This window comes from Opisthocomus hoazin, chromosome 23 (assembly GCF_030867145.1).
Source record: "Opisthocomus hoazin isolate bOpiHoa1 chromosome 23, bOpiHoa1.hap1, whole genome shotgun sequence".
Lineage (NCBI taxonomy): Eukaryota > Metazoa > Chordata > Aves > Opisthocomiformes > Opisthocomidae > Opisthocomus > Opisthocomus hoazin.
Window position 1 is genome coordinate 8,022,430 of NC_134436.1, and position 22,103 is coordinate 8,044,532.

Consider the following 22,103-nt stretch of genomic DNA (forward strand, 5'->3'; position numbering starts at 1 on the left):
CCCGCTTCCCTCCCTGCCTCCCCCCCTCCCCTGAGGGCAGCCCGCTTCCCTCCCCGCCTCCCCCCCTCCCCTGAGGGCAGCCCGCTTCCCTCCCTGCCTCCCCCCCTCCCCTGAGGGCAGCCCGCTTCCCTCCCTGCCTCCCCCCCTCCCCTGAGGGCAGCCCGCTTCCCGCCCGCCTCCCCGCGCCGCTGCCCCGCGGCAGCGCCCCCAGCCGCCCCTCAGGGCTGCGAGGGACCGCGCCCGGCCCCTGACCGGACCCCAGCCACGGCCCTGCGGCCTGCCGGCGTCTGACGGGGCGGGCCCTCACCGGGCTGCTCGCGGCAGCACCAGCAGCAGCCCCGCGCCCTGGAGAGGCTTTAATTTTTATATTAAAATGATCTTTGGGTTCCTTCCGCAGCTCGGTGGGGCCGTCCCCGCCGCGGTCCCGTCCCCGCCGCCCGCCCCTGTCCGCGGTGCTCTGGCGCCCCCTGCTGCCCGCGCGGCGCGCCGCTCGCCCGCGGCCCGCTCGGGCCCCGGCCCCGCGGCCGGCGGAGGGAGGGAGGGAGGGAGGGAGGGAGCGCGGCCAGGCCGCCCGGTCCCCGGAGGGAGCCCGGGGAAGAGCTTAATGGGGCCTTCCCGGGGAGCCGGGCCGGGAGGAGGGCCCCGGACACGAGCCGAGCGCTGGCCTGCGGCTGCCTCCCCTCCACCGCCGGCCAAGCCGCTGTCTGCGGCCGCCTCAGGCGACGGCGGAGGGTCCCTGGCGCAGGCCGCGCTGCGCGGGGTGCTCCCGGCGCCGGCCCTGCAGCGTTGCTGTCGGAGCCGGTGTCTCCCCAGCGCGGTCTCCGTCTCGCCCAAAGCTCGAAGGCATCCCGGGGCGTGCTTGGAGACAAGCGTCTCCCGGCTGGGGGTTTCCAGCCACCCTGGCCGCCCGCGTTTGGCCTTTCCACCGCACGGCTGCGCCTTCCCAAACGGCAGATGAGCGCTTCGCCGGTTTTGACCTGAGCTGCTTTACGAAGCCGCGGCGCTGGGTGGGGGCTGCCATGAGTCGCTTCGTTTCCCAAAGCCCAGGCTATTTTAATTCAGAGTCAGGAAGCAAATGAATCAGAGCTAACACCAGCCCACGTGTCCCTGCGGGCAGCGACCTCTCCCTCCTGCCTCCGTCGCCAGGACACATGGACCTCGGATTGCCTCTGGGTCAAGGCGTGGTCTGGAAGAAGCACACGCTGTGGAGGAGAATAGCGTTGTCCTCTGGCGAATGGTCACAGCTCGGCTGCCCTCAGATCACGGTGGAGCTTTGTGCGGTGGCTTCAGATGCTGACCCCAACAGGGAAGGGCTCCCTGCCGCACAGCCAGCCGTCCCTGTGGACAACAGACTGACCATGAGCCAGCAGTGTGCCCTGGCTGCCAAGAAGGCCAATGGTCTCCTGGGATGCATTAAGAGGAGTGTGGGCAGCAGGTCGAGGGAGGTTCTCCTTCCCCTCTACACTGCCCTGGTGTGGCCCCATCTGCAGTGCTGTGTCCAGTTCTGGGCTCCCCAGTTCAAGAAAGATGAGGAGCTGCTGGAGAGTCCAGCGGAGGGCTACGAGGATGATGAGGGGACTGGAGCATCTCTCCTATGAGGAGAGGCTGAGGGAGCTGGGCTTGTTCAGCCTGGAGAAGAGAAGGCTGAGAGGGGACCTTAGAAATGCTTATAAATATCTTCAGGGTGGGTGTCAGGAGGATGGGGCCAGACTCTTTCCAGTGGTGCCTCGCGACAGGACAAGGGGCAATGGGCACAAACTGAAGCACAGGAAGCTCCAGCTGAACACAAGGAAGAACTTCTTCCCTCTGAGGGTGACGGAGCCCTGGCCCAGGCTGCCCAGGGAGGCTGTGGAGTCTCCTTCTCTGGAGATATTCCAGCCCCGCCTGGACGCGGTGCTGTGCAGCTGCTCTGGGTGACCCTGCTTCAGCAGGGGGGTTGGGCTGGGTGACCCACAGAGGTCCCTTCCAACCCCGACCATTCTGTGATTCTGTCCCGCCTCCTCGGTGCTCAGCTCCCCGAGCCGATGGCATTTGGCTGTGCTTCTCCCTTTCGCTGGCACTTCTGCGTAGACCGAGAGTTACAGAGACACGTCTCCATTTCTCTCGCGCCTTTCAGCTGGAAGGCTGAGCACTCTGCCCGCGTGAATCAAGCGTCGCGACGCAGCGGCTGGATACGCAGGGAGCACGCAGACATCACCCCGTCAGCACTGCTGTAGCACAGCTGTTTCTTGTAACGCAGCAGATACTTAGCGGGATTCAAGAATATCTAAACGGGGAGTTTGGACCGGCTGTTTTCAAACTTATCGTTTGAGCTGTCAGTCCCTGAAGTAGTCTGCTAGAGGTGTGGGCCCTGTACAGCCGACTCAGGTACGGTGACGACAGGCTTGCTTTTCTGAGGTGCCCGCGCTGCCTCACCTCTGGCCATGAGTCTAGCCTGAGTCCTCAGCCTCTCAGCCCAGCCATGCAGCTCCCTGCCCTTGCAGTGGCTCTGGTATAGTTGTACTTTGATCCAGACTCTCTACTGGATCAACTGGATTTGGATTTTTGTACGATGTCAGGCCTTTAATTTTTTTTCTTAAAAACACTTCGTACAGTACCATCAGCTCTGGGTTCCTGAGGCCTGGCTCCCCGGGGCTCTCTCGCCGTCCTGGGGATGGGCAGCCACCGCAGCCCAGCCGCTGCCTGGCAGGCCGAGGATGAGTGGTGGAGCCTGCAGAGCTTTCCCGGGCGCAGAACTCGCTTACCTCTTCTGAAACGGGCACATCATCAGATACACCCCCACCACTGACTGCCCGCCTGGCGCTGCTCCGTGTAATCGCCTATCTCAGGTCTACTGTAAAACACCATGATAATGAAACTCCTCCCAGGACAACCAAATTCTGGCAATTTCCAAGCCACGTGGCTTGTTTCTGAACTTGAGGTCCTCTTGCCACACTACAACGCCCTGAGACATCAGTTGCGCAGGACTGGGCGCTGAAGACAGGCAGCATGTCACCTGGGCTGAGCGGTGGACGCATCTAAGGGGTGATGCATCCTTAGGGACGAGTCACCCCTTAAGCACGCCTGTTCCTCTCCACTGGCAGCCAAGGAAATCCGGGTCGATAGCTGACGGAGACATCTATGCTGCAGTGGTACAAAACACCTGAAAGGCATCTGACCTCTGACTTTGTAACTTACTGAGAGAGGAGGCCGCGCTTAGGGGCCACTTGAAGGAGCAGAAACCCATCCTTAAAAGTAACCTTTCACATTTTAATATGGTGTTTACCACTTGTGCGGCAATCCCAAATCCGGATTGTTGGCTGAGCCGTATCGCAGGATGCCTAAATCCCCCAGCTGTGTTTTCTGTCTTTATCCGTATGTAACAGAACCGCCACCAGGCTAACGAGCCTGCCGGGAGGGATCTGGAAAAGGGCTCTCACAGCCCGAGCTTGGCATGTGTTGGCAGCGCTGTGCGTGCGGGCAGTTTACACCGCCCGTGGTTTAATTCCGGCTGTAACCGCTGTCAGAGCCTCGTTATGCGGTAGCGTCCGCACGCGTACGGAACAGAGGCTGAACCATTTAATTTCTGCAGCGGTGGAAAAGTCCCATCGTGTCTGTAACTGCCAGCCTGGCTTGAAGCCCTCTTTGCTCAAGAGCAGGTAATCCCACCCTTGCCCCTCCTGCGCTGAGGAGCACGTGAAGCTATCAAGTTATTTTAGAGAATTTAAACAAGCAGCATAAAGGCTTGAGAACTGAAGCTGCCCTGAAAATAAAAAATGCTAGTGTGATGCAAATTGAATTGTATCACTGCGGCTTTTAATTTCTGGGAGCCTGAGCTGAAGATGAAGGTCAAGATTGTATGTGGTGCAGACCTGGCTCACTTCAGGCTTCGTGCGTTTGAAAAATCAGTGTTCAAAACACCTGAGCAACAAATACAGAAGCCAAAACCTCCTGAATTCCGTCTCTGGCTTGAAGGCACTCAGCCTGTCCTTACGCCTCAGCGTGTAGTCACAAGATAGCTCTGCTGTGAGGAAATGCTGGTTTCAGAGGCCCCTGCTGTCTCACGCCCCAAACTGCAGTCCCTCCCTGCCCCTGTGAAGTAATTCGAGTTTAAACTAACCGTACAAAAAGAAATAATTTCAGAGATCCAGCTTGCAACATGGGCGCCAAGCAGTGTGACGGCGGGGCAGCAAGCTGTGGCTGAGAGCACAGAACAGCGGATTTTGAGTAATTTTGTCACCAAAGCCAACATATCACGTAACTACACCCTTGCTTTTCTGCCCGGGGAAACACAACCACAGTAGCTACTATCCTGGTTAGCTCTCCTCTCCAGTGTCACATACGTGTAGGCACTGCCTGCACAGGGGTCAGCAATGTTCAGATTTGTACCTTGGAGGCTCACGCTGGAAGAAACGTCGGGAACACGGTGACCGTACAGGAGCGTGGCACGGGAGCTGTGCCCTGCAAGGTGTCGTACCGGGGGACAGCGTGTCGCAGAGGCAATCCGCTGTCAACGTCATCTGCTAATTCTGTTTTTTTTTTTTTACTTTTAGCGTGGAAACGGTGAACGATGGGCAGTTTCATAGCGTGGAACTCGTGATGCTGAATCAAACTCTGAACCTGGTGGTGGACAAGGGGGCTCCCAAGAGTCTAGGAAAGCTCCAGAAACAGTCTTCTGTCAGCCTCAACACACCCCTCTACATCGGAGGTACAGCGAGTTGCTCTGGACTTTGTGGTTTTAACAGGTCTTCTCAGAAGGAAATCCTCTTCCATCCCATGGAGAGGACTCTCTGGGGTGGGGGGAACTCCCCGTTTGCCTTTCCCCTCTGCCACTGCCCTGCAGAGAGAGCCTGCAAACCGCAGCTCTGGAACTGGCTGGCACCAAGATGTCGTGGGGGAAGAATACGATGGAAGTATCACAAACAGTCACAGCAAAAAAGCAAATCAATAGTCAGCAGGCTTAAATATACCATAAATGAGCAGTATTTCTGCTGGAAATTTTATAGAGGTCTAAAAATTTGTGTGAAAAAAGAAAGATTAAAGCCTCCAAACCATATTAGCTAACACACAAGCTGACTAGGAACTTCTTGGGTAATAGTTTTCTCATTGGAAACCGAAGCCAGAGCTTCAGTATTAGAAAGATATTAAGACTGACCAAACCTCAGTTCAGAAGTTTTTTCCCATTCAGTACTGAATTTGGGCAGAAGGAGGGGCCAGGTGGGGTGAGGAGCAGATGCCTGGGGTAATGACTGTCCCACTGATTAGGTGTCTGAATAGGAGAGGCAAAGATGGCTCTGCTCTGTGCGACTGATTTGTTTCTGCCAGACTCCCCCCCAGCTCTGTTCTGGACTGAATGTTGAAGTCTCTCCCGTTCGGCAACACAGAGTTCTTGGATTTTCTACACAGCCCATTCTAAGTAGAAAAGTCAGCAGAACTGTGATAGACTCAGAAAGTCTTTGGGCTTTTTCTGCCCAGATTGTTGAAGTCAATAGCAGAAACTCCTGCCACCTTCACTCGATGCTGGTCAAGCCTTTTGTAAATAAATCCCTTTAATAACACTTTTCTAAAAGAACCCTGACTGTTGTCCTTGTAAATCAGCGAAGTGGCTAATCTTGCTTTCTACAGAGCTGAACTTTTATAATTGGCTCCTATTAAGAATGTCACAGGCTATTAAAGAGCATTAGGCATCAAAGGTGAGGCCATCACAATTTCTCCCTCTAGCACAGCATAAAAGTCAACCCCACAGCAATTTATAGACAGGGAACTTGGGAAGTAATTCCTTGGAAAAGTTTTGTGAATGGATGAGCATTGTGGATCAATACTAATTCTCAAAATTACCTACAAAAATGCGTTTGCAGGACAAATCTGAGACCTGAAATGAAGGACTGTTGGATACCAGAAGCCACCGGCTCAGTGCAGACTTTTTTTATTGCCCATTAAAATTCTTCCTGCTTCTTTCTGAACATTCACTGTTCTTGTGTGTGCCACCTCTCCACATGTAGCATTCCCATGGATGCCAGCTGCCACTTCAGACTGTCTAATTAAAGTAATTGATTAAATTAGCCTGGAGCAATTGTTCCTAACGTACACTAAGGTTTGAGACAGACCTGAGCCTTCGCGTGCCCAGAATTTTGTCCGTCTCTCCAAGTACATCACCTGGTCTAGCAACTTTCCTCCTAACGCACACTTCAACAACGATGCTGTTTTGGTTTTAAGGCCATCTTTAACAGCTGAGTTACTTATGGACAGCAAATTCAGAGGCCTCATGCGGTTGAAATTGGAAGCCCTTGCCCATGCCAGTGCAGCTCTGCAGCCCGTGCTGCGGAGGAGGGCATAACACAACGTCCAAAAGATTCCGCTACGGGACCACCCGAGCGTGTGAACTCTTCCAAGTGCTCGAACAAGGTGGAGGGCACTGGCCGCAGAGACGTGGCCCGGCCTCCTGCAGTGCTGCTCCTGTCTCCAGAGCTCTCCTGCGCTAGTTTCTGTGGGCTGCGCTCTCACCACTCCCCCTCTTCACGCTGTGATCTCGTAATGCCTGGCTATCTTGCTGTATCCCAGAGGTGGTCACTATCTGCTGGTGGGCAAAGATGCTCTTTATCCTTTCGGAAGGATAATTGCTGTTAAACTCTAGGCAGAAGGAACAGTATCTAAGGACAAGAACAATGGCCATTGGCCCAAAAGAGTAGGTGTTTTTTTTTTCTTTTTTTTGTCATGTACTTCTTATGTGATCTTGGGCAAGTGATTTTCTTTTTGTTTCTTTCCATTTCCAGAATGAGGACAGTGAGACTGTGCTACCCTACAGAGGTCCTACGCAAATTAATTCTTTAAAGATTATAAGGGACTGTGACAAAAGAAACATTAGCAATTGTAATTTACGTACTGTCATTGTAACTGTGCGTAAACCTTCCCTTTTTGTTTTTATCTGAAGGGATCCCAACCTCTACTGGATTATCTTCGCTGCGCCAGGGTGCAGATAAGACGCCAAATGGTTTCCATGGGTGTATTCATGATGTCCGCATCAATAACGAGCTGCAGGATTTCAAGGATTTGCCACAGCAGTCACTGGGAGTCCTTCCTGGCTGCAAATCCTGTAACATCTGCAAGCACGGTATTTGCCGGTCCCTGGAGAAAACAAGTGTGGTTTGTGAATGTCACCCAGGCTGGACCGGCCCCCTGTGTGACCAGGAGATTGGAGACCCGTGTCTTAACCACAAGTAAGCTCCAACGAATGCTGATGGGAGGGTGGAGGCTTTCCAGCTGATGTGTATTTCACATTTCACCTTGCCAAACCACATCTGACTGTTTTTGGAGGTACTGGGTTCCCACATGAAGTTATTGACAGCTGCAAGTCAGCATCCACGGCAACTCTCAGTTGCCACTTGTTGTTCGGATGTTGCTCACCCTCCAGATGAGCCCTTTGTCCTGGAGGAGCTCAGGTGTTAGTACCACAGGTCGTGCTTCCAGCTGTGAGAAAAACTCCTGTTAAGGGGTAGGGGTTCCCTCTGAGGCGGTGAGTGCCTGTGCTTCTCCAGCGCAGAGCTGCCTGTGAGCGGGAGGGACGCAGCTTAGGGACGTGTTCGCGGCTGCACTGGACCCAGTATTCAGACCGTTGTGTGCTCCAGTGTGAACAGTTTTCAATTCCCCAAATGGCTGATTTAAATACTACGCTCTGAAACGCCCCTTTAAAGCGCAGGTTGGAAGGATAGCGTGGAGTGGCGTGGGAAGGGGGTGTCAGTGTGCAGCGTTCACGGCTCCAAGGCTCGATAACCACATCTCCATCAGAACGCCCGGATGAATAGCTGGCTTGTGGCGAGCACGGCCGGAGACAGTCCAGCGCAGGCCAGGAGGCTGCAGAGTTCGGCGCCGTTTCATCAGCAGATGGAAGCGGTTTGGGTTTAGAAGCTGCTTTGGTTGCGCTGTCTGTGGAAGGGGCTTTTCACAACCAGATACTTTTTGACAGGTAAATTGACACAGTGAATGATCACTCTCTTAAGGGCAGACATTTAACTTGGCAGAGGTAGCAGTTTAAACTTGCTTCTGGGTCTCATTCTGCAAAGTACTGAAGCCTGGAAGGTGTTGAAGGGCATCTGATAGTTTACAGACCAAAGGCCTGAAGACCCATGTGAAGACACACTCGGGGGCCCAAATGTTTCCTGGAATTTCCAACGCCAACATGAAGCTGTTGTGGTTGGATGGAGAAAAGTGAGGGAGTTCCAGATGTTTGCGTGTTGAGGGACTGTTTCTCTCACAGTCTAAGGAGAGCGATGCAATCATGAACGTAGCCCCCCTGGCCAAGGAAAGTAGCTGTGTGTATTTTTAACCCTGGCATACTGTCCCACCTGTCATTAAATTGCTTCGGCCTTTTGGAGCTGTCTCCTGAAAGCCAGGCCCCTTGTGTCCCGGGGAGTACGGTGCCCGGCTCGCGGGTGTCCGCCCCAACACTCACAGGTTAATCTCAGTGAGGAAACACAACCGTAAAGAACAGGTCGTTGATGACGACGAGAGTTACTCTCCAAGCACACCTTTGATTAGTGGGGCAAAAAGTACTGGTTTATATAGACTGTAGCTCCCTTTATTACAGTATTTTGCATGTCTTGACCTGACTGCAACTGCTTTTATTATTTGTGCTTTTTAGTTCATAGCTTAAGAACAAAATGTACAAGGATTCAAGGTAAGCAGGGAACAATTTTAAAGTACCAGAAAGAAAATAAACAAAAAATAAGATAAATACATGTGTTTGTGTCAAGTAGGACCTGCTATAGCAAAGGTTTATCAGCCCTGAGCAGTTTTTCCTTGGCTGGACAGTGTTGCTTTCTTCCCCCGCCCCGAGCCTGTCCCTGTCCCACAAGTGAGGATGGTGTCAGGGAAGCTGCTAAGGATCAGCACCCCTCCCTCTGGTATTCCTCAAATATGCCAAAGCTCACGGCAAACCCTGTGAGCCAGGGAACGCTGCAGCTGCAACTGCCCCTGACTAAGTCTGTGCGTAGCTTTTCCACAAGCACCTTCATTTATCACACTGTTTTTCATCACCTGATATATTGTGTAGAGTAATTCTGCTAAGGAAGCCTGGGCATGCAGCTTGATTGTTGGCACTCAGCTCTATGTGCTGCTACAGTAAATGTGAGCTGCCGTGTGCGGATGCCAAGCGTTGGCCCATGCGCATGGAGGAGCCTAATATTTTTCAAAGAGCTCACTTAGGATCACAAATTCTAAGTGTATTTTCTGAACATTATCCAGTACTCACTGAAAACTCACAGTTTCTTCTCAGTGTTTGACACTGAACTGCTGTTTTTGGATTAGTATCCTGGAATTAAGCGGGCAGAAATGCCAAAGCCAAACATCCCTGGGAAAAGGAACTTTCACGTCTGACACAGGCCAGCTCTAAACACTTCTCTTTCTCCAGGTGTCTGCACGGTAAGTGCGTGGTGGCCAACGTTGCTTACACCTGCAAGTGCACGGAGGGCTACACAGGCATGTACTGTGACAAGAAGAACAATTCCTCAAATCCCTGCAGGATTTTGAAATGCAGCCATGGGCAGTGTAAAATTTCTGAGCATGGGGAACCCTACTGCGAATGCGATCCCAACTACAGCGGAGAACTTTGTGACAGAGGTACGCTCGGCCGCAGGGCTCGGGCTGCTGGGCTGCTGCACTTCTGCTTTACTCCTTTGTTTCTCCCTCTCTTCCACGTGGCTCGTATTTGGGGGTAAATGGCACACAGTAGAAGGTAAAGCTAAGCCAGCCTCTGCAGAGCAATACGGGGAGGAGAAAAGAACCACGCAACAGCTAGCTGGCTACTGTCCAAGCCTACGGAAAGGGGGACATCTCTAGCAAAGGGTTTTATTCTCTGTCTCCTGAATCCTCCAGGTTTGCTGCTCCCAGGACTCTGGTGGGATGTTTAAGGGGGGGCTGTTGTGAGGTTTACCCTCGGCACGCAGTGATCAGTCAACTGCAGTGCTGGGAAAGGAGGTCTTACCCCAGGGTTTTTGTGGATGACGTGAGCAGGAGCGGGAAGGCAGGAGGTACTGCTCGTAATATTCCCAGCGTGCTCCCTCCGATGCAGCTGGGCAGGGTTCCTGGGGAATCCCACTGATTGAGCTGGACTTTCCCACTAGGGTGGGGGCCCAACTCCTCTGCCTGGACCTGAAAAGACTCACTGGAAACTCAGTGAGTTCTGTCCTCATCCCTTCTGACATTTTTCGTTTCTGTACAGAAGGGAGGAGCTGGCCTGTATTATTTTTATTTAGGTTGTGCCTTTCCTGTGAATGAACCACAGGCTTTCCAAATTATACACATATACAGCCTCACCGAAATGTATCTGGCGGCTGCAGAGCAGCACAGAGGTTTTCAGGTATCCCAGGTCGTGAATGTCACGCAGAGCCGGCTGACCTTTCATCCCAAGAAGCAGACACAGTAAAACAGATTCATATTTTACAGGAGTGTTGCAGGATTCAACACTCGGCGTTCACGAAAGCCCTTCCAGAACTGCTGATCAAAGCCAGCAGGCCTGCTTGGCCTCTGCCTGGCGCCGGATATTGCACGTTTGTGCAGCACAAACTCTATTTTGATGGCAGGTACAAAGCAGTGAAAGATTAAGGTCCTGCTCATGCCATCTGTTTGCCTTGAGTATCATTACACGTACAGGGCTGTTTGCTGATGTTTGCGGTGTATCTGGCAAAACAGTTACCACACTTTTTGTTCCTTTACGTCTCTGTTGTCTTACCAGAGAACCTCTGCCAAGGGGAGGTAATCCGAGAAGTAGTCCGTAAGCAGCAGGGCTACACGTCGTGTGCCACTGCCTCCAAAGTACCCCGCCTGGAATGCCGCGGCGGCTGCGGCAACGGGCAGTGCTGCGTTCCGCTCCGGAGCAAGAGGCGGAAATACTTCTTCCAGTGCGTGGATGGCTCCACCTTCACAGAAGAACTGGAGAGACACGTGGAATGCGGCTGCTCAAAATGCTTATAAGCCATTCTCCAGTCCCTTGCCACTTTAATCGACTCAGAAGCGCTATCAAAACGGGACGTATTTACTTGCAGAGTGAAGAAGAAGAAAAGAATTATTAAGTATATTGTAAAATAAACAAAAAATAGAACTTATTTTTATTATGGAAAGTGACTATTTTCATCTTTTATTATATAAAGTATCGCACCACTTTGGGTATATGTATCATATAGTGAGTTATTTTTACCATGAAACTTTTTTAACAGTTGTAAGAAAAAAAAAATTCAAAAGTTAAAAGTTAAAAAAATATATCTATAAAGAAAACATAGCCTGACAGGAGAAATGTGGGGGTGGCTTTACGTGTGTGCACAACGAACAAGCGTACAGGTGTTCCAAGGCCCTGCCGCAGAGCTGACCCGGGCTGAAGCCATCTCCGAGGCCCCGGGTGGGCCTCCTGCACGAGCGGACCCCCGCGACCGACAGCCATCTCGCCTGCCCAGGCACCCCGAGAAAGCCTCCCCCTCGGCCCCTCGCTCTGCCGAACGCTGCCAACGCCGGCTTGCTCCCGTACAGTGGCTCCGCTCGCTCCTCCTGAACTGGTTCCCTGTAGCGCGTAGGCACTGCCGCCGCAGCTTGAGGCTAACTACATCAGACTGTTACAGCACTATGATACATTTTTTGCCGTGTATGTTGTATTTATCTGTGTTCACGTTAGATTCTTCAGCAACTGCATCTATAGAGCACAGGCAGCTTTATCCAAAAGAAGGGGACGAAGGGAAAGGGCGTGGGGAAGTATACGTCGCTTTGGGAAACGTGGGGGCAAAATGCGAAACGAGTGCTAAGTAATGCCTAATAAATGACACAGTGCTTTTGTGTAAACTCCTCAGCTATGTTATTTCCCAAGTTTGTGCCTTCTTGCTCCCAGCCTTGAGCCCTTTTTTGTACATGAAATATAAGGAATGCACTGCTACATAGTTTGTCACGCCTTGACACTTTAACTTGCAAAGGTTGTAAAGAGCACGAAGACATCGCCGGTGCCAGCAGGTCCCTGCGCCGTCATGGCTTTTGACTCGAGCCACGGCTGTACGCTGGGCTGTCGCCGCCTGTTCGTCCCCGCTCGGGCACCAAGCCGCCGGCTGCTTTCCCACAGCTCTTTAAACGAGCAGAAGTTGCACTATGCCCTTGTGAAGGTACTCGGCCGGCGTTCGTCCACCTCGGCAGCGCTGTCGTCTCTGCGCAGGGAGAGGCGTCACCGCTCCGTCCCGTTCTCGCGCTCGGTGCGGACGGACCAGTTCAGCCAAAGCTGCTCCAGCTGCGCTGCTTCGTGTCCTGCCCTGGCGTCTCCCGAAGGACTCCCGTTCACGTCAGCTGTGCTCAGAGCAAACGCCGAGTAGGGAGTGGAAACCAGCGCAGGGATAACTGCTCCCTGGGACTGGGAGGCAAAAACTGACTGTGGGAGCGAGTTTGATTTTTGGAGGGTTTTTGGCAGGGCTACCTTTCAGGGTCCGTAGGTACGCGCAAAGAGTACCGTGGGTACCTGGAAGTTTCTCTTACTATAAGTTTCAAGCACCCCCATCAACAACTGTTCCATTATCAGTGTGATTTCTTTCCCTACTATAGCAAGTGTTATGGTCCTTTCTTCAATTTCTCTAAGAGAGGTAAAATCAGATAGGATTCCTAGCAGCCGTAAGCTCCTCTTGCGAACGTTCACTGGTCTCACCAAAAAGATTTCTGATCAGCGGCTTCAGCAGAGGGTGAGCAGGAAAGTTGAATGAAGAAAACGGGGCTTTTGTTTGGCCGGGGCTTTGGAAAGGTGCACAGAACGCAGCCCTGCCATGACAAGTATAGATGTTTATTTCCCGTTAAAGTGACCATCTAGCCACCGTGCATCCAGAAAGCTGTAACGTGCCTAGCGTTCTGCTGCTGCCTCAATCGCTCCTTCACTGCAGCAGCTCCTTCGTATTTCTTTGTTACTGCCAGAGCAACTTGAGCAGAAGGGGCATAACCAGTATCGTAGCCATCTCACAAAGGAAATAGCAGTAGGTGGAGCCTGCAACGATCACTAGTTAATGTGCCAAACTCTGACCGAAACCGTACGGCTCAAGCGCCAGTGAAAAACTAACCCTGGCTGCAAGTACTACGGGCTGCTCTATTGTGCATGCAAAGCCAGGAGCTCACAGCAGTGGGAGTTTGTGGTCTACAACAAATATCACCCAAAGCCCACAACCCACCGGTTTTAAGAGTTCGTGCAAGTACCTGCAGACACTTGTGCAAAGATGTGCCTGGCACACCACCGCCAGTAATGTTTCATTCCCGCTTAAACCACTCTAAAGCAGCAGCTGCTGTGGTGCCAGGGAGCAGCAATCCAGGCTGAGCGGTGGCTTACGAGCCCTCCGTGTGCTCTGCTGCACCGTTCATCGCCAGCGAGCTGCCAAAGCCTGCAGCAACACGGCCCCTCCTGAGCACCACCCAAACCCGTGTTCGCTTCCTCGCCGGAGCAGCGACACGCACGAGAGGAGGAAGGTGACGTTTGCTGGTGGCCCCGCGTCTGCCGGAGGGTGCTTCACAGGGAGCAACCTTGGCAAGGCCAAAGCCATCACCGCTCTGGGATTTATTTCAGCGGAGCCTTGCAGCAGAGCGACCAGCAACCACGCGGCAAGGCTGGCCCTGCTCCTGGCCCTTGTCTGTCGCGGCGCTTCAGTGCGAAGCGTTAGGATAAAGAACTACGAATATCTATTTTGTAACCAAATGATGCGATTTTTGTATGCTTTTAGGCAGCACTTGCCGTTGGATAGTGACGCTTTCTGTCCAGGGTTCTCTGACTTGCTACGGAATTATTTTATGTTAAGAAGAAAATAAAAAGCATTCAGATGTGCCAAAAACGTGAGGTTAACTGAAGTGTAATTAGCTCTGAAAGTTCCTCTGTAACCTGCCTAATGTTACAATAGATTTCAAGAACTGCGGGTACAATGCAGTAGTTGTTACCTCTATAAAGTTTTTAATATAAAGTGAAGAAAGATGCTTACCCTTAAAAAATGGCAATGCAGACTGGTGTGAACTGATGTATTTTATTAATAGATGCTCATTGTGATGTAAGTTTAAATAAATCGTTGGGTTATGGAAGATTGTAACACACCTGGTGATGCAGCTTATTTCTGCATGTCTTTGGGGTGTCGAGTCTGACTCTCTGGAGCGTGTGAGGTAGCTCGCGGAAAACGATGGGGCAACTACACACCTCCCTCTGGGACAAATCTAGGCAGAGAACGGCTGCAGTTAAACCCAGTGTTAATGGCGGTCACATATTTTTATGGCATCACAACCTCATCTTTCAGGAGTCTGACAGGCCCAGATGGACTAAGCCACGTAGTTTTTGGACCTGGGCATTTTCTTCAATGAAATATCTTATTTGCTGGTTTTGTTTTTTTTTAACTGTTTGAGAAAGGCCTGCAGTAAAAATACACTCACTAACTAATGATAGAATAAATGAAGAAATGTTGGGAATCGGGGTCAGGGGAGGTCTGAGTGAGGAAATGGGAGTCACCCAGCCAACAGTGGATGGCAGGGCTCTCGTGAGGTCCTGCCACGTTTATCTTCCAAATTTGCTGCCACACTGATCATTATTAGTGGCCCAGACATAACAGACCTGGTCTGCTCGTTGTGGCCCAGCCTCAGCACAGAACAAAACGCAGCTCCCACCCAGTCCTCAGTCCTCCCTCATCCCCCTCTGCAGTGCTCATGTGTTGCTAATTATGCTTCAAGCTACGGCCCTGAGAGTTGCCTGTGCCATTCCACGCAAAACTGGCAACAGCACTCAGCCAATAAACACTCAACGTTAATAAGCATCATTAAGCCTGAACTGTGAAGGTTAATTATGTAATTGTAGCAGACAGGAGCATTTTCACCTAAAGCAGACCCAGGTGAGCCCACTAAATTCACCTAAAGCAGACCCAGGCGAGCCCGCTAAAACAGCCAGTGGGGACTGCTCAAGAATTTCTAGCTACTGGCCGAAGTAACTGGTTTGCACAGCAGGTGCTCGGCTTGCTGGTGGCTTTGAAGCGCAAGGGTTCCTCGGCGAGCACTCGAGCTACCACGCAGCCCAGGGGTGAAATGCTCCTGTTTGTGCCTGCCGTGCTCCAGGTATTGCTTTTCAGGCACTGGTCTGGGGCAAACCATGCCAACGAACTGTGTGCCCTGCGTTGCTTTGTCTTTGGTTTTCCTAGTCGGCAGGGGTTAGTCAGACGGTGCTGCTGCTTGCAGGGTGCTTGGCCGTGGGTTTTGCGTTGTTCCCTGGGGGTCCTGTCGCTTTGGTCTCTGTGACCTCTGTTAGGAGCTACCTGTCCGTGCGTACTTCAGCTCCCAGGGGACAGCCTCATGGTTCAGCGGGACAGACAGCCACCAGTGGCTTCGTTTTGCCCAGCCCAAGGTGCTCTGGAGTAATGCCTTCGGCTTAAGGCCCAGCGAGACATCAGACTGGATCACTGCTGGCATGTTCTGTGCGTGAGCTGAGCCCGCGTGTTCTCCAGGAGGTGCCCCGTGGCTCTCGCGACCCCCTCTCCAGGCAGCCTGTCCCAGTGCTTGGCCACTCTCTCGGTGAAGAACTGCTTCCTCGCATCCTGTCTGAACCTCCCCTGGTGCAGCTTTGAGCCGCTCCCACCATCCTGTCGCTGGATCCCAAGGACAGGAGCTCAGCACCTCCCTCTCCACGTCTCCTCCTCGGAAGCTGTAGGGAGCCCCTCAGCCTCCCTCCCTCCAACCAGACAAGCCCAAAGTCCTCAGCCGCTCCTCACAGGAGCCTATGTGTATGTGATACATGAATTCTGGGGAGGTTTAAATAATAATTTCTCAGGTTTTATTGATCCTGTGCCATCAACTTCCCAGCGCTGCCCACACTGATCCTTCAGGGAAAGGAACCCGTGCTGTCCCCATGAGCTGCGACTCGTCCTGGGGAGCCCGCAGCTCACCCCAGGGATCTGCAGGAACCAGGAGCTCGGGGACGACGCGGCTGAGCCCCGCAGCAGGACGGCATACGGGGCAGCTGGTGCCTCAGGGCAGCATCACGGCAGCAGCTTCATGAGGCTGCTGGTGACAGTACGGCCACTCCTTCGGTGCTAGCACCTCGTGGAGCAACAACAACCAATTCTGCTGTTTGCACCCCAGTTCTGCTGCCGTCTGCTCACACGCGCTGGGGCGCAAGCGCCGCGTGCCTGCAGTGTGTGTTACCCCGCAGGGCTCTACTCGGAGCCCGCGATGCCTCTTGTCTACGCGGGAAAGCGCAGCGATTCCCCCGAGCACCGTCAGCCCTCGAGAGCCTGCAGGCAGCAGGAAACTCCGCGGGGCTGCAACGGAGCGCACGCGCGGTACCAGCAGCTCTTGTTAGTACGGGGAAGCTTAAACACAGACCAGGACGCGTAGGGGCATCCCATAGTCTCACAAGCAGCAGGAGCAGAAGTTTCTGCGAGACCTGCACAGCTTTGCTTCTTGTTCCTACGCGATCCCTTGACCTTCTCCTTTCCCAGGGCTTCTGTGTTTTCAGAGTAAAGCGATGTTCAAGGCGGTCTGTGGACAACAGGGTCTTCTCCTGCTGTCTATGACTCTTGTCCCCATAGCACGAGGATCACTCCTTTTCCATAAAAAATAATCTTTTATGACTGTTGTGTCTTACCTGGGGAGAAAAAGCACGCAGCCTACCTCAGAGACATGGGGAAGGGAGGAAAGAGGGTTGAGTCCCGCAGGATCAGTGGCTTTTGTGCTCAGGAGACAGCTCAAAACTCACAGGGAGTCAGGCCATTCCATTTTCAGCGGCCCACAGCCTTCCAGCTCATCCCCCACCAGCGGCATTTAACCAGGCAGAGGACAGGTGAGCCCGGGCCCTGCGCCTCTCCCAGCCGCGCGCTCCAGAGACCCGGACCCTGCCCTAGCGCAGGGGATGAAATTCCATAAGGACAGAAAAAGCCAGAACTCAGGCGCAGATTTCACCACCCGGGCAAAACAGGAAGAGGCTTTGGTCCGGCACAGGGCTATTCCTAAGCCTCATCCCTGGAAACTCTTTCGTCTGAAACTTAAAGAAGAGACAACGCAGGGCAGACACTAAATACGAATTTTTCACTTGAGGAAATGGAATTTTTGTGAAGTGACAAGCAACTGAAGCCAGGGTCCTCCCCCAAGAAGGGTTGTTAATGAGAGGCAAATGACTCAGCCCTGCCTCAGGCACTTTGCATGCTCAGCACCGTTACAGGAACCAAATACCACAAGGTAATTTACGTTGGGACTTTGCAGCACATGAGATACTATCGTGCCTTCACCTAGTATCTGATAAGAGCGTGCACAACAGGCAGTTACTATAGAGGAGCTGAAACTGCCTTAATTATACCCCAGCATAGTTTGCATTTCTTAAACTGCTCTAGTTTCTCCTGGGTAAAGCACTCATTGAATTATTGGGGTGGTGGGTTTGCTGTTGGTTTTTTTTTTACTATGTTGAGGTAAATACTGAAGTGCGGTTTAAGGCACTAAGATCCAGATAGATCAAGTCGGTCATACCATTTTGGAGTGAGACAGAATTGGTAATACTGGCTTAAAATCAAAAGTCCTCGCCTTCAGGTATATCATTCATATAGAATCTTCTCATGTGGTTTCAGCCCACACAGACCTTGTACAGTATTTTAGGAAAGTCGTTAACAACTATTGCTTGGAAATGGTTATGTAGAAATGTATATATGCACACACATTTATATTTATATAGCAAATCATGCAGACACCTTCAGATTTGTTTATTCTGACTCATGGAATATTCAAAGCAGTGTGGTGGCTGACGTACAAATAACTCCAATCTAAAAGTGCTCCTAACCTATAGATCAACTTCATCTGCAAATTAAGGCACGTCCTGAGCCCCTCACAAGCCAAACTTCTAGTTTGAGCTAAACCTTTACTCTGAGACGGGCTAAAGATAGCTAGGAGTTGAGCTTGGCTTTTTTTTTTTTTTTCCTATGTTCTGTCTTAGCTGTGACAATGTTCAGCTAAAGCATTTCACCTTCTCGTGATCAGTACTTAAACCGAACTTCCAGATTTGCTAATCTTGTTTTTAACTGATCAGCCCTCAGTTCATGACTCATCACAGAGCCCTTTATTTATTCACACTTTTTACATGGGGAGATGAATTAAGCAGGTTTGCTAGATACACAGCTTAAAGCGGGCATCCAGTGTATTCCAGTTCAGAACTTGCTCCTAAGAAACCCATGTACAAAATACCTGGTTTTGTCCCTGACTGAAGGGCAGAGGCTAGGAAGTAACTGCTGAATCTGCCTTGCTGGAAAGGGAGAATCAGAATTTCCCCAGCGAAAGGCTGGGTCACGAAGTTTTCTGCCTCTTTCAAGAGAGCAGGAACTGGACAGCTGTCAGGCTGTGGACTAGGTTTTTCTTGTTTCTTTTTCTGGGTTCCATGTATGTGTTCATTACTGACACTTCATGTATGGTACTCCATTTCCTCTAGAGTTAGAAGGTGTGTAGGAAACACAGTCAGAGTGCAGGCACTGGAACAAAATGCCTCAGGCTGCAGGTACTGAAAAATCTGACTGCGGATCTGTTTTCCCCAACCCCACCAGAGATGCCTGCGCGACGCCGGATAGCTCGTTTTACGCAAAACATTCCACGCTGCATAGTCTGGTGACAGGCAGGAAATTAAAGACTCTGTCTTAGGATCGCTATGTACAGCTATGAACGGGCACAAGTTAACCTCCAGGTAGCAGCTAAATTTTCGTGTTCCCTAGTATGTATGTAAATGCTCGTGTTTAAAATTTCAATAGTAAACCACACTGCAGTGAAGAACCGCAAAGCCACACCAAAATTTCCTCTCTTTAAGAATAACACATGGGCATTTCCACAGTTACATGCAGCTTACAGGAAGAGAGATGTTCTGCGGCCTTGTTAATACACTCTTCACTTCCTTTAAAGCACAAGAAGTAAATATTAAGAAAACTTCAGAGTAGGTTTTCCAAATACAGACATTTCAGAAAGGGAACATGGTAAGTGGGAGATGACATCCACGTGAGAATTCTGGCTTTTTTAATGTAAGATTCTGGATGAAAATGAAGAAGAAATCCTTTTATGACAGGTTTTAGAATGAGACCAAACAAAACGCCAGTGTTCAAAGCAGACGCAGAGCCCCAAAATGAGACATCTGGGCTCCCTGGTTGTGCACAAAGGTGGCCAGCGTAGGGAGCAAAGCTCTGCTGGACCTACTGAGCAGGAGCTGAGGACAAGTTCACATCTGAAATCCTTCTCTGTAGTAGGGCTGTGAGCAAACATTGTCCTCTTCTGGTATCCGGCATACAAAATCCTTTCCTGAAGGACAGTTGTGACTGGGACAAAGCGAAGGTCACTTGGTATGGGGTAAAGGGGTTTTTTTGTACATGTTTAGGGGCAGTGGGGGAATGGAGGATGAAGAGATGGTGGTTCCTGTTCCTACACAACAGGTTCGCAACTAAACCACCTGCCCAGGAAGTTGAGGATTTTGTCCTTCCTTGGTTTGAGAAGGGCGGCCTCAAGGGAGACTTTTGCCAAAGCAAAACTCCAGACACATCAGGGAACTTCACCTCCTGAGACAGAGCTGATGCCCACATCCTCCCGCTGGGCCACAGCTTGCAGATCCATCCTCGCTCACAGTAATCGATCTAGAATCACAGGGCACTTCACAAGGAGGGGGGAGGGGGAAAAAAACAAATGGCCGTCTGCTCCACAATGAGTTCTGGCTGGAGAACTCGGGAGTTGTGAGCCGCGGGTCAGAGGCCTCGCCGTGCCCTGCCACTGTCCGCGGGCTCCCCTCCGGCGGCCCATGGCAAGGAGAGGCTCCCCACATCCCTCCCAATGGGGCACCCAATGTCGGCCTACCCTCGCACCGCCTGAGGAGAAACTTCCAAGGACTGATGCGATTCGTGTGGTTCTTGGGGTCCATGCGCCAGCAGGCGAAGAAACCATTTCCTAAACTACTTCTGCATGACCACTTCCAGTCGCAGTCAGGGGAAATGGAATATGTTCTCTCCATCATCTTTGAAAGGTACTGGAGGACAGAAGAGGTGCCCGAGGACTGGAGAAAGGCCAATGTCACTCCAGTCTTCAAAAAGGACAAGAAGGAGGCTCCAGTGAACTACAGGCCAGTCAGCCTCACCTCCATCCCGGGAAAGGTGATGGAGCAGCTCATCCTGGAGTTCATCATCAAGCAAGTGCAGGAAAAGAAGGTTATCAGGAGTAGTCAGCATGGATTCACCAAGGGGAAATCATGCATGGCCAATCTGATAGCTTTCTACAATGGTGTGACTGGCTGGGTAGATGAGGGGAGAGCCGTGGATGTTGTCTACCTTGACTTCAGCAAGGCGTTTGACACGGTCTCCCATAACATCCTCCTAGGGAAGCTCAGGAAGTGTGGGCTGGATGAGTGGTCGGTGAGATGGATTGAGAACTGGCTGAATGGCAGAACTCAGAGGGTTGTCATCAGCGGCGCTGAGTCTAGTTGGAGGCTGGTAACTAGTGGTGTCCCCCAGGGGTCAGTACTGGGCCCAGTCTTGTTTAACTTCTTCATCAATGACCTGGATGAAGAGTTAGAATGTACCCTCAGCAAGTTTGCTGATGACACCAAACTGGGAGGAGTGGTGGATATACCAGAAGGCTGTGCTGCCATTCAGCGTGACCTGGACAGGCTGGAGAGCTGGGCAGAGAGGAACCTGATGAGGTTCAACAAGTGCAAGTGCAGGGTCCTGCACCTGGGGAGGAACAACCCCATGCACCAATACAGGCTGGGGCTGACCTGCTGGAGAGCAGCTCTGTGGAGAGGGACCTGGGTGTCCTGGTGGACGACAGGTTGACCATGAGCCAGCACTGTGCCCTGGCTGCCAAGAAGGCAAATGGCATTCTGGGGTGCATCAAGAGGAGTGTGGGCAGCAGGTCGAGGGAGGTTCTCCTTCCTCTCTACACTGCCCTGGTGAGGCCCCATCTGCAGTGCTGTGTCCAGCTCTGGGCTCCCCAGTTCAAGAAAGATGAGGAGCTACTGGAGAGAGTCCAGCGGAGGGCTACGAGGATGGTGAGGGGACTGGAGCATCTCTCCTACGAGGAGGGGCTGAGGGAGCTGGGCTTGTTCAGCCTGAAGAAGAGAAGGCTGAGAGGGGACCTTAGAAATGCCTACAAATATCTGCAGGGTGGGTGTCAGGAGGACGGGGCCAGACTCTTTTCAGTGGTGCCCAGCAACAGCACAAGGGGCAATGGGCACAAACTGAAGCAGAGGAAGCTCCATCTGAACATGAGGAAGAACTTCTTCCCTCTGAGGGTGACGGAGCCCTGGCCCAGGCTGCCCAGGGAGGTTGTGGAGTCTCCTTCTCTGGAGATATTCCAGCCCCGCCTGGACGCGGTGCTGTGCAGCTGCTCTGGGTGACCCTGCTTGGGCAGGGGGTTGGGCTGGGTGACCCACAGAGGTCCCTTCCAACCCCTGCCATTCTGTGCTTCTGTGTGACTGAAATCCGACCTCTGCTTCCTCCCTCATTCACCGCCGAAGGCCGCGGTACCGCCAGGCTGGGCGGGAAGGCCCCGTCGCCTCAGGGCTGAGGGGCCGCGCCCCGCCCCGCCCCGCCCGGCGGCGGCGCCTCCCGATTGGCTGGCGGGGCTGTGGGGTGAGCGGCGCGCTCTGCCTACAGCTCCCGGCGCGCGGAGCGGCTCCCCGTGACGGGGCGGGGCCGGGCGTCGCTGCGGCAGCGCGGGCGCGCGGGAGGCGCTGCGCCGCCTCGGTCCCATTGTGTGGCGCGGCCGCGGGTCCCCGGTGCCGGCCGCCATCTTGTGCCGGAGCGGGGCCGCGCCGGGCCGCCGCGTCCGTCTGGGCCGCCCCGGGCCGCTCTCCCCGGGCGCTGCCGTGCCCCGAGGTGGCGGGAAGGGCCGCGCTCCGCGGCGCGGCGGGACGCGGCGGCCCCGGGGGCTGATGCTCGGCACCGAGCCGCGGGACGCAGCTGCCGCGCCGGGCCGGGCGTGAGGGCCGCTCCGCGCCGCCTCCCGGGCCGAGAGCCGATGCGGCCGCTGGGCGAGCGGCTGCCCGGGCCGCGGGCGTAGCGGTGGGCGCTGCCAGCGGCGCTGCCGAGGAGGCGGGCGCCCGCCGCCCCCCGGCCGCGGATCAGGAGACCGAGGGCCGGCCCCGCCGCGCCACCGCC

At 53.1% G+C, this 22,103-nt stretch overlaps 1 protein-coding gene across 2 annotated transcripts in view; it reads left to right on the top strand.

Moving 5' to 3' along the window:
* Positions 1-14,042, top strand: part of SLIT3 (slit guidance ligand 3) — a 525,043-nt gene extending 511,001 nt beyond the window's left edge. For both annotated transcript variants that reach the window (XM_075442199.1, XM_075442200.1), the window contains exons 34-37: positions 4,533-4,687; positions 6,911-7,196; positions 9,386-9,594; positions 10,709-14,042. In XM_075442199.1, coding sequence (XP_075298314.1) covers positions 4,533-4,687; positions 6,911-7,196; positions 9,386-9,594; positions 10,709-10,947 — 889 coding nt within the window. In that variant the 3' untranslated portion in view covers positions 10,948-14,042. The remainder of the gene's footprint in view (positions 1-4,532; positions 4,688-6,910; positions 7,197-9,385; positions 9,595-10,708) is intronic.
* The last annotated feature ends 8,061 nt before the right edge of the window (positions 14,043-22,103 follow it).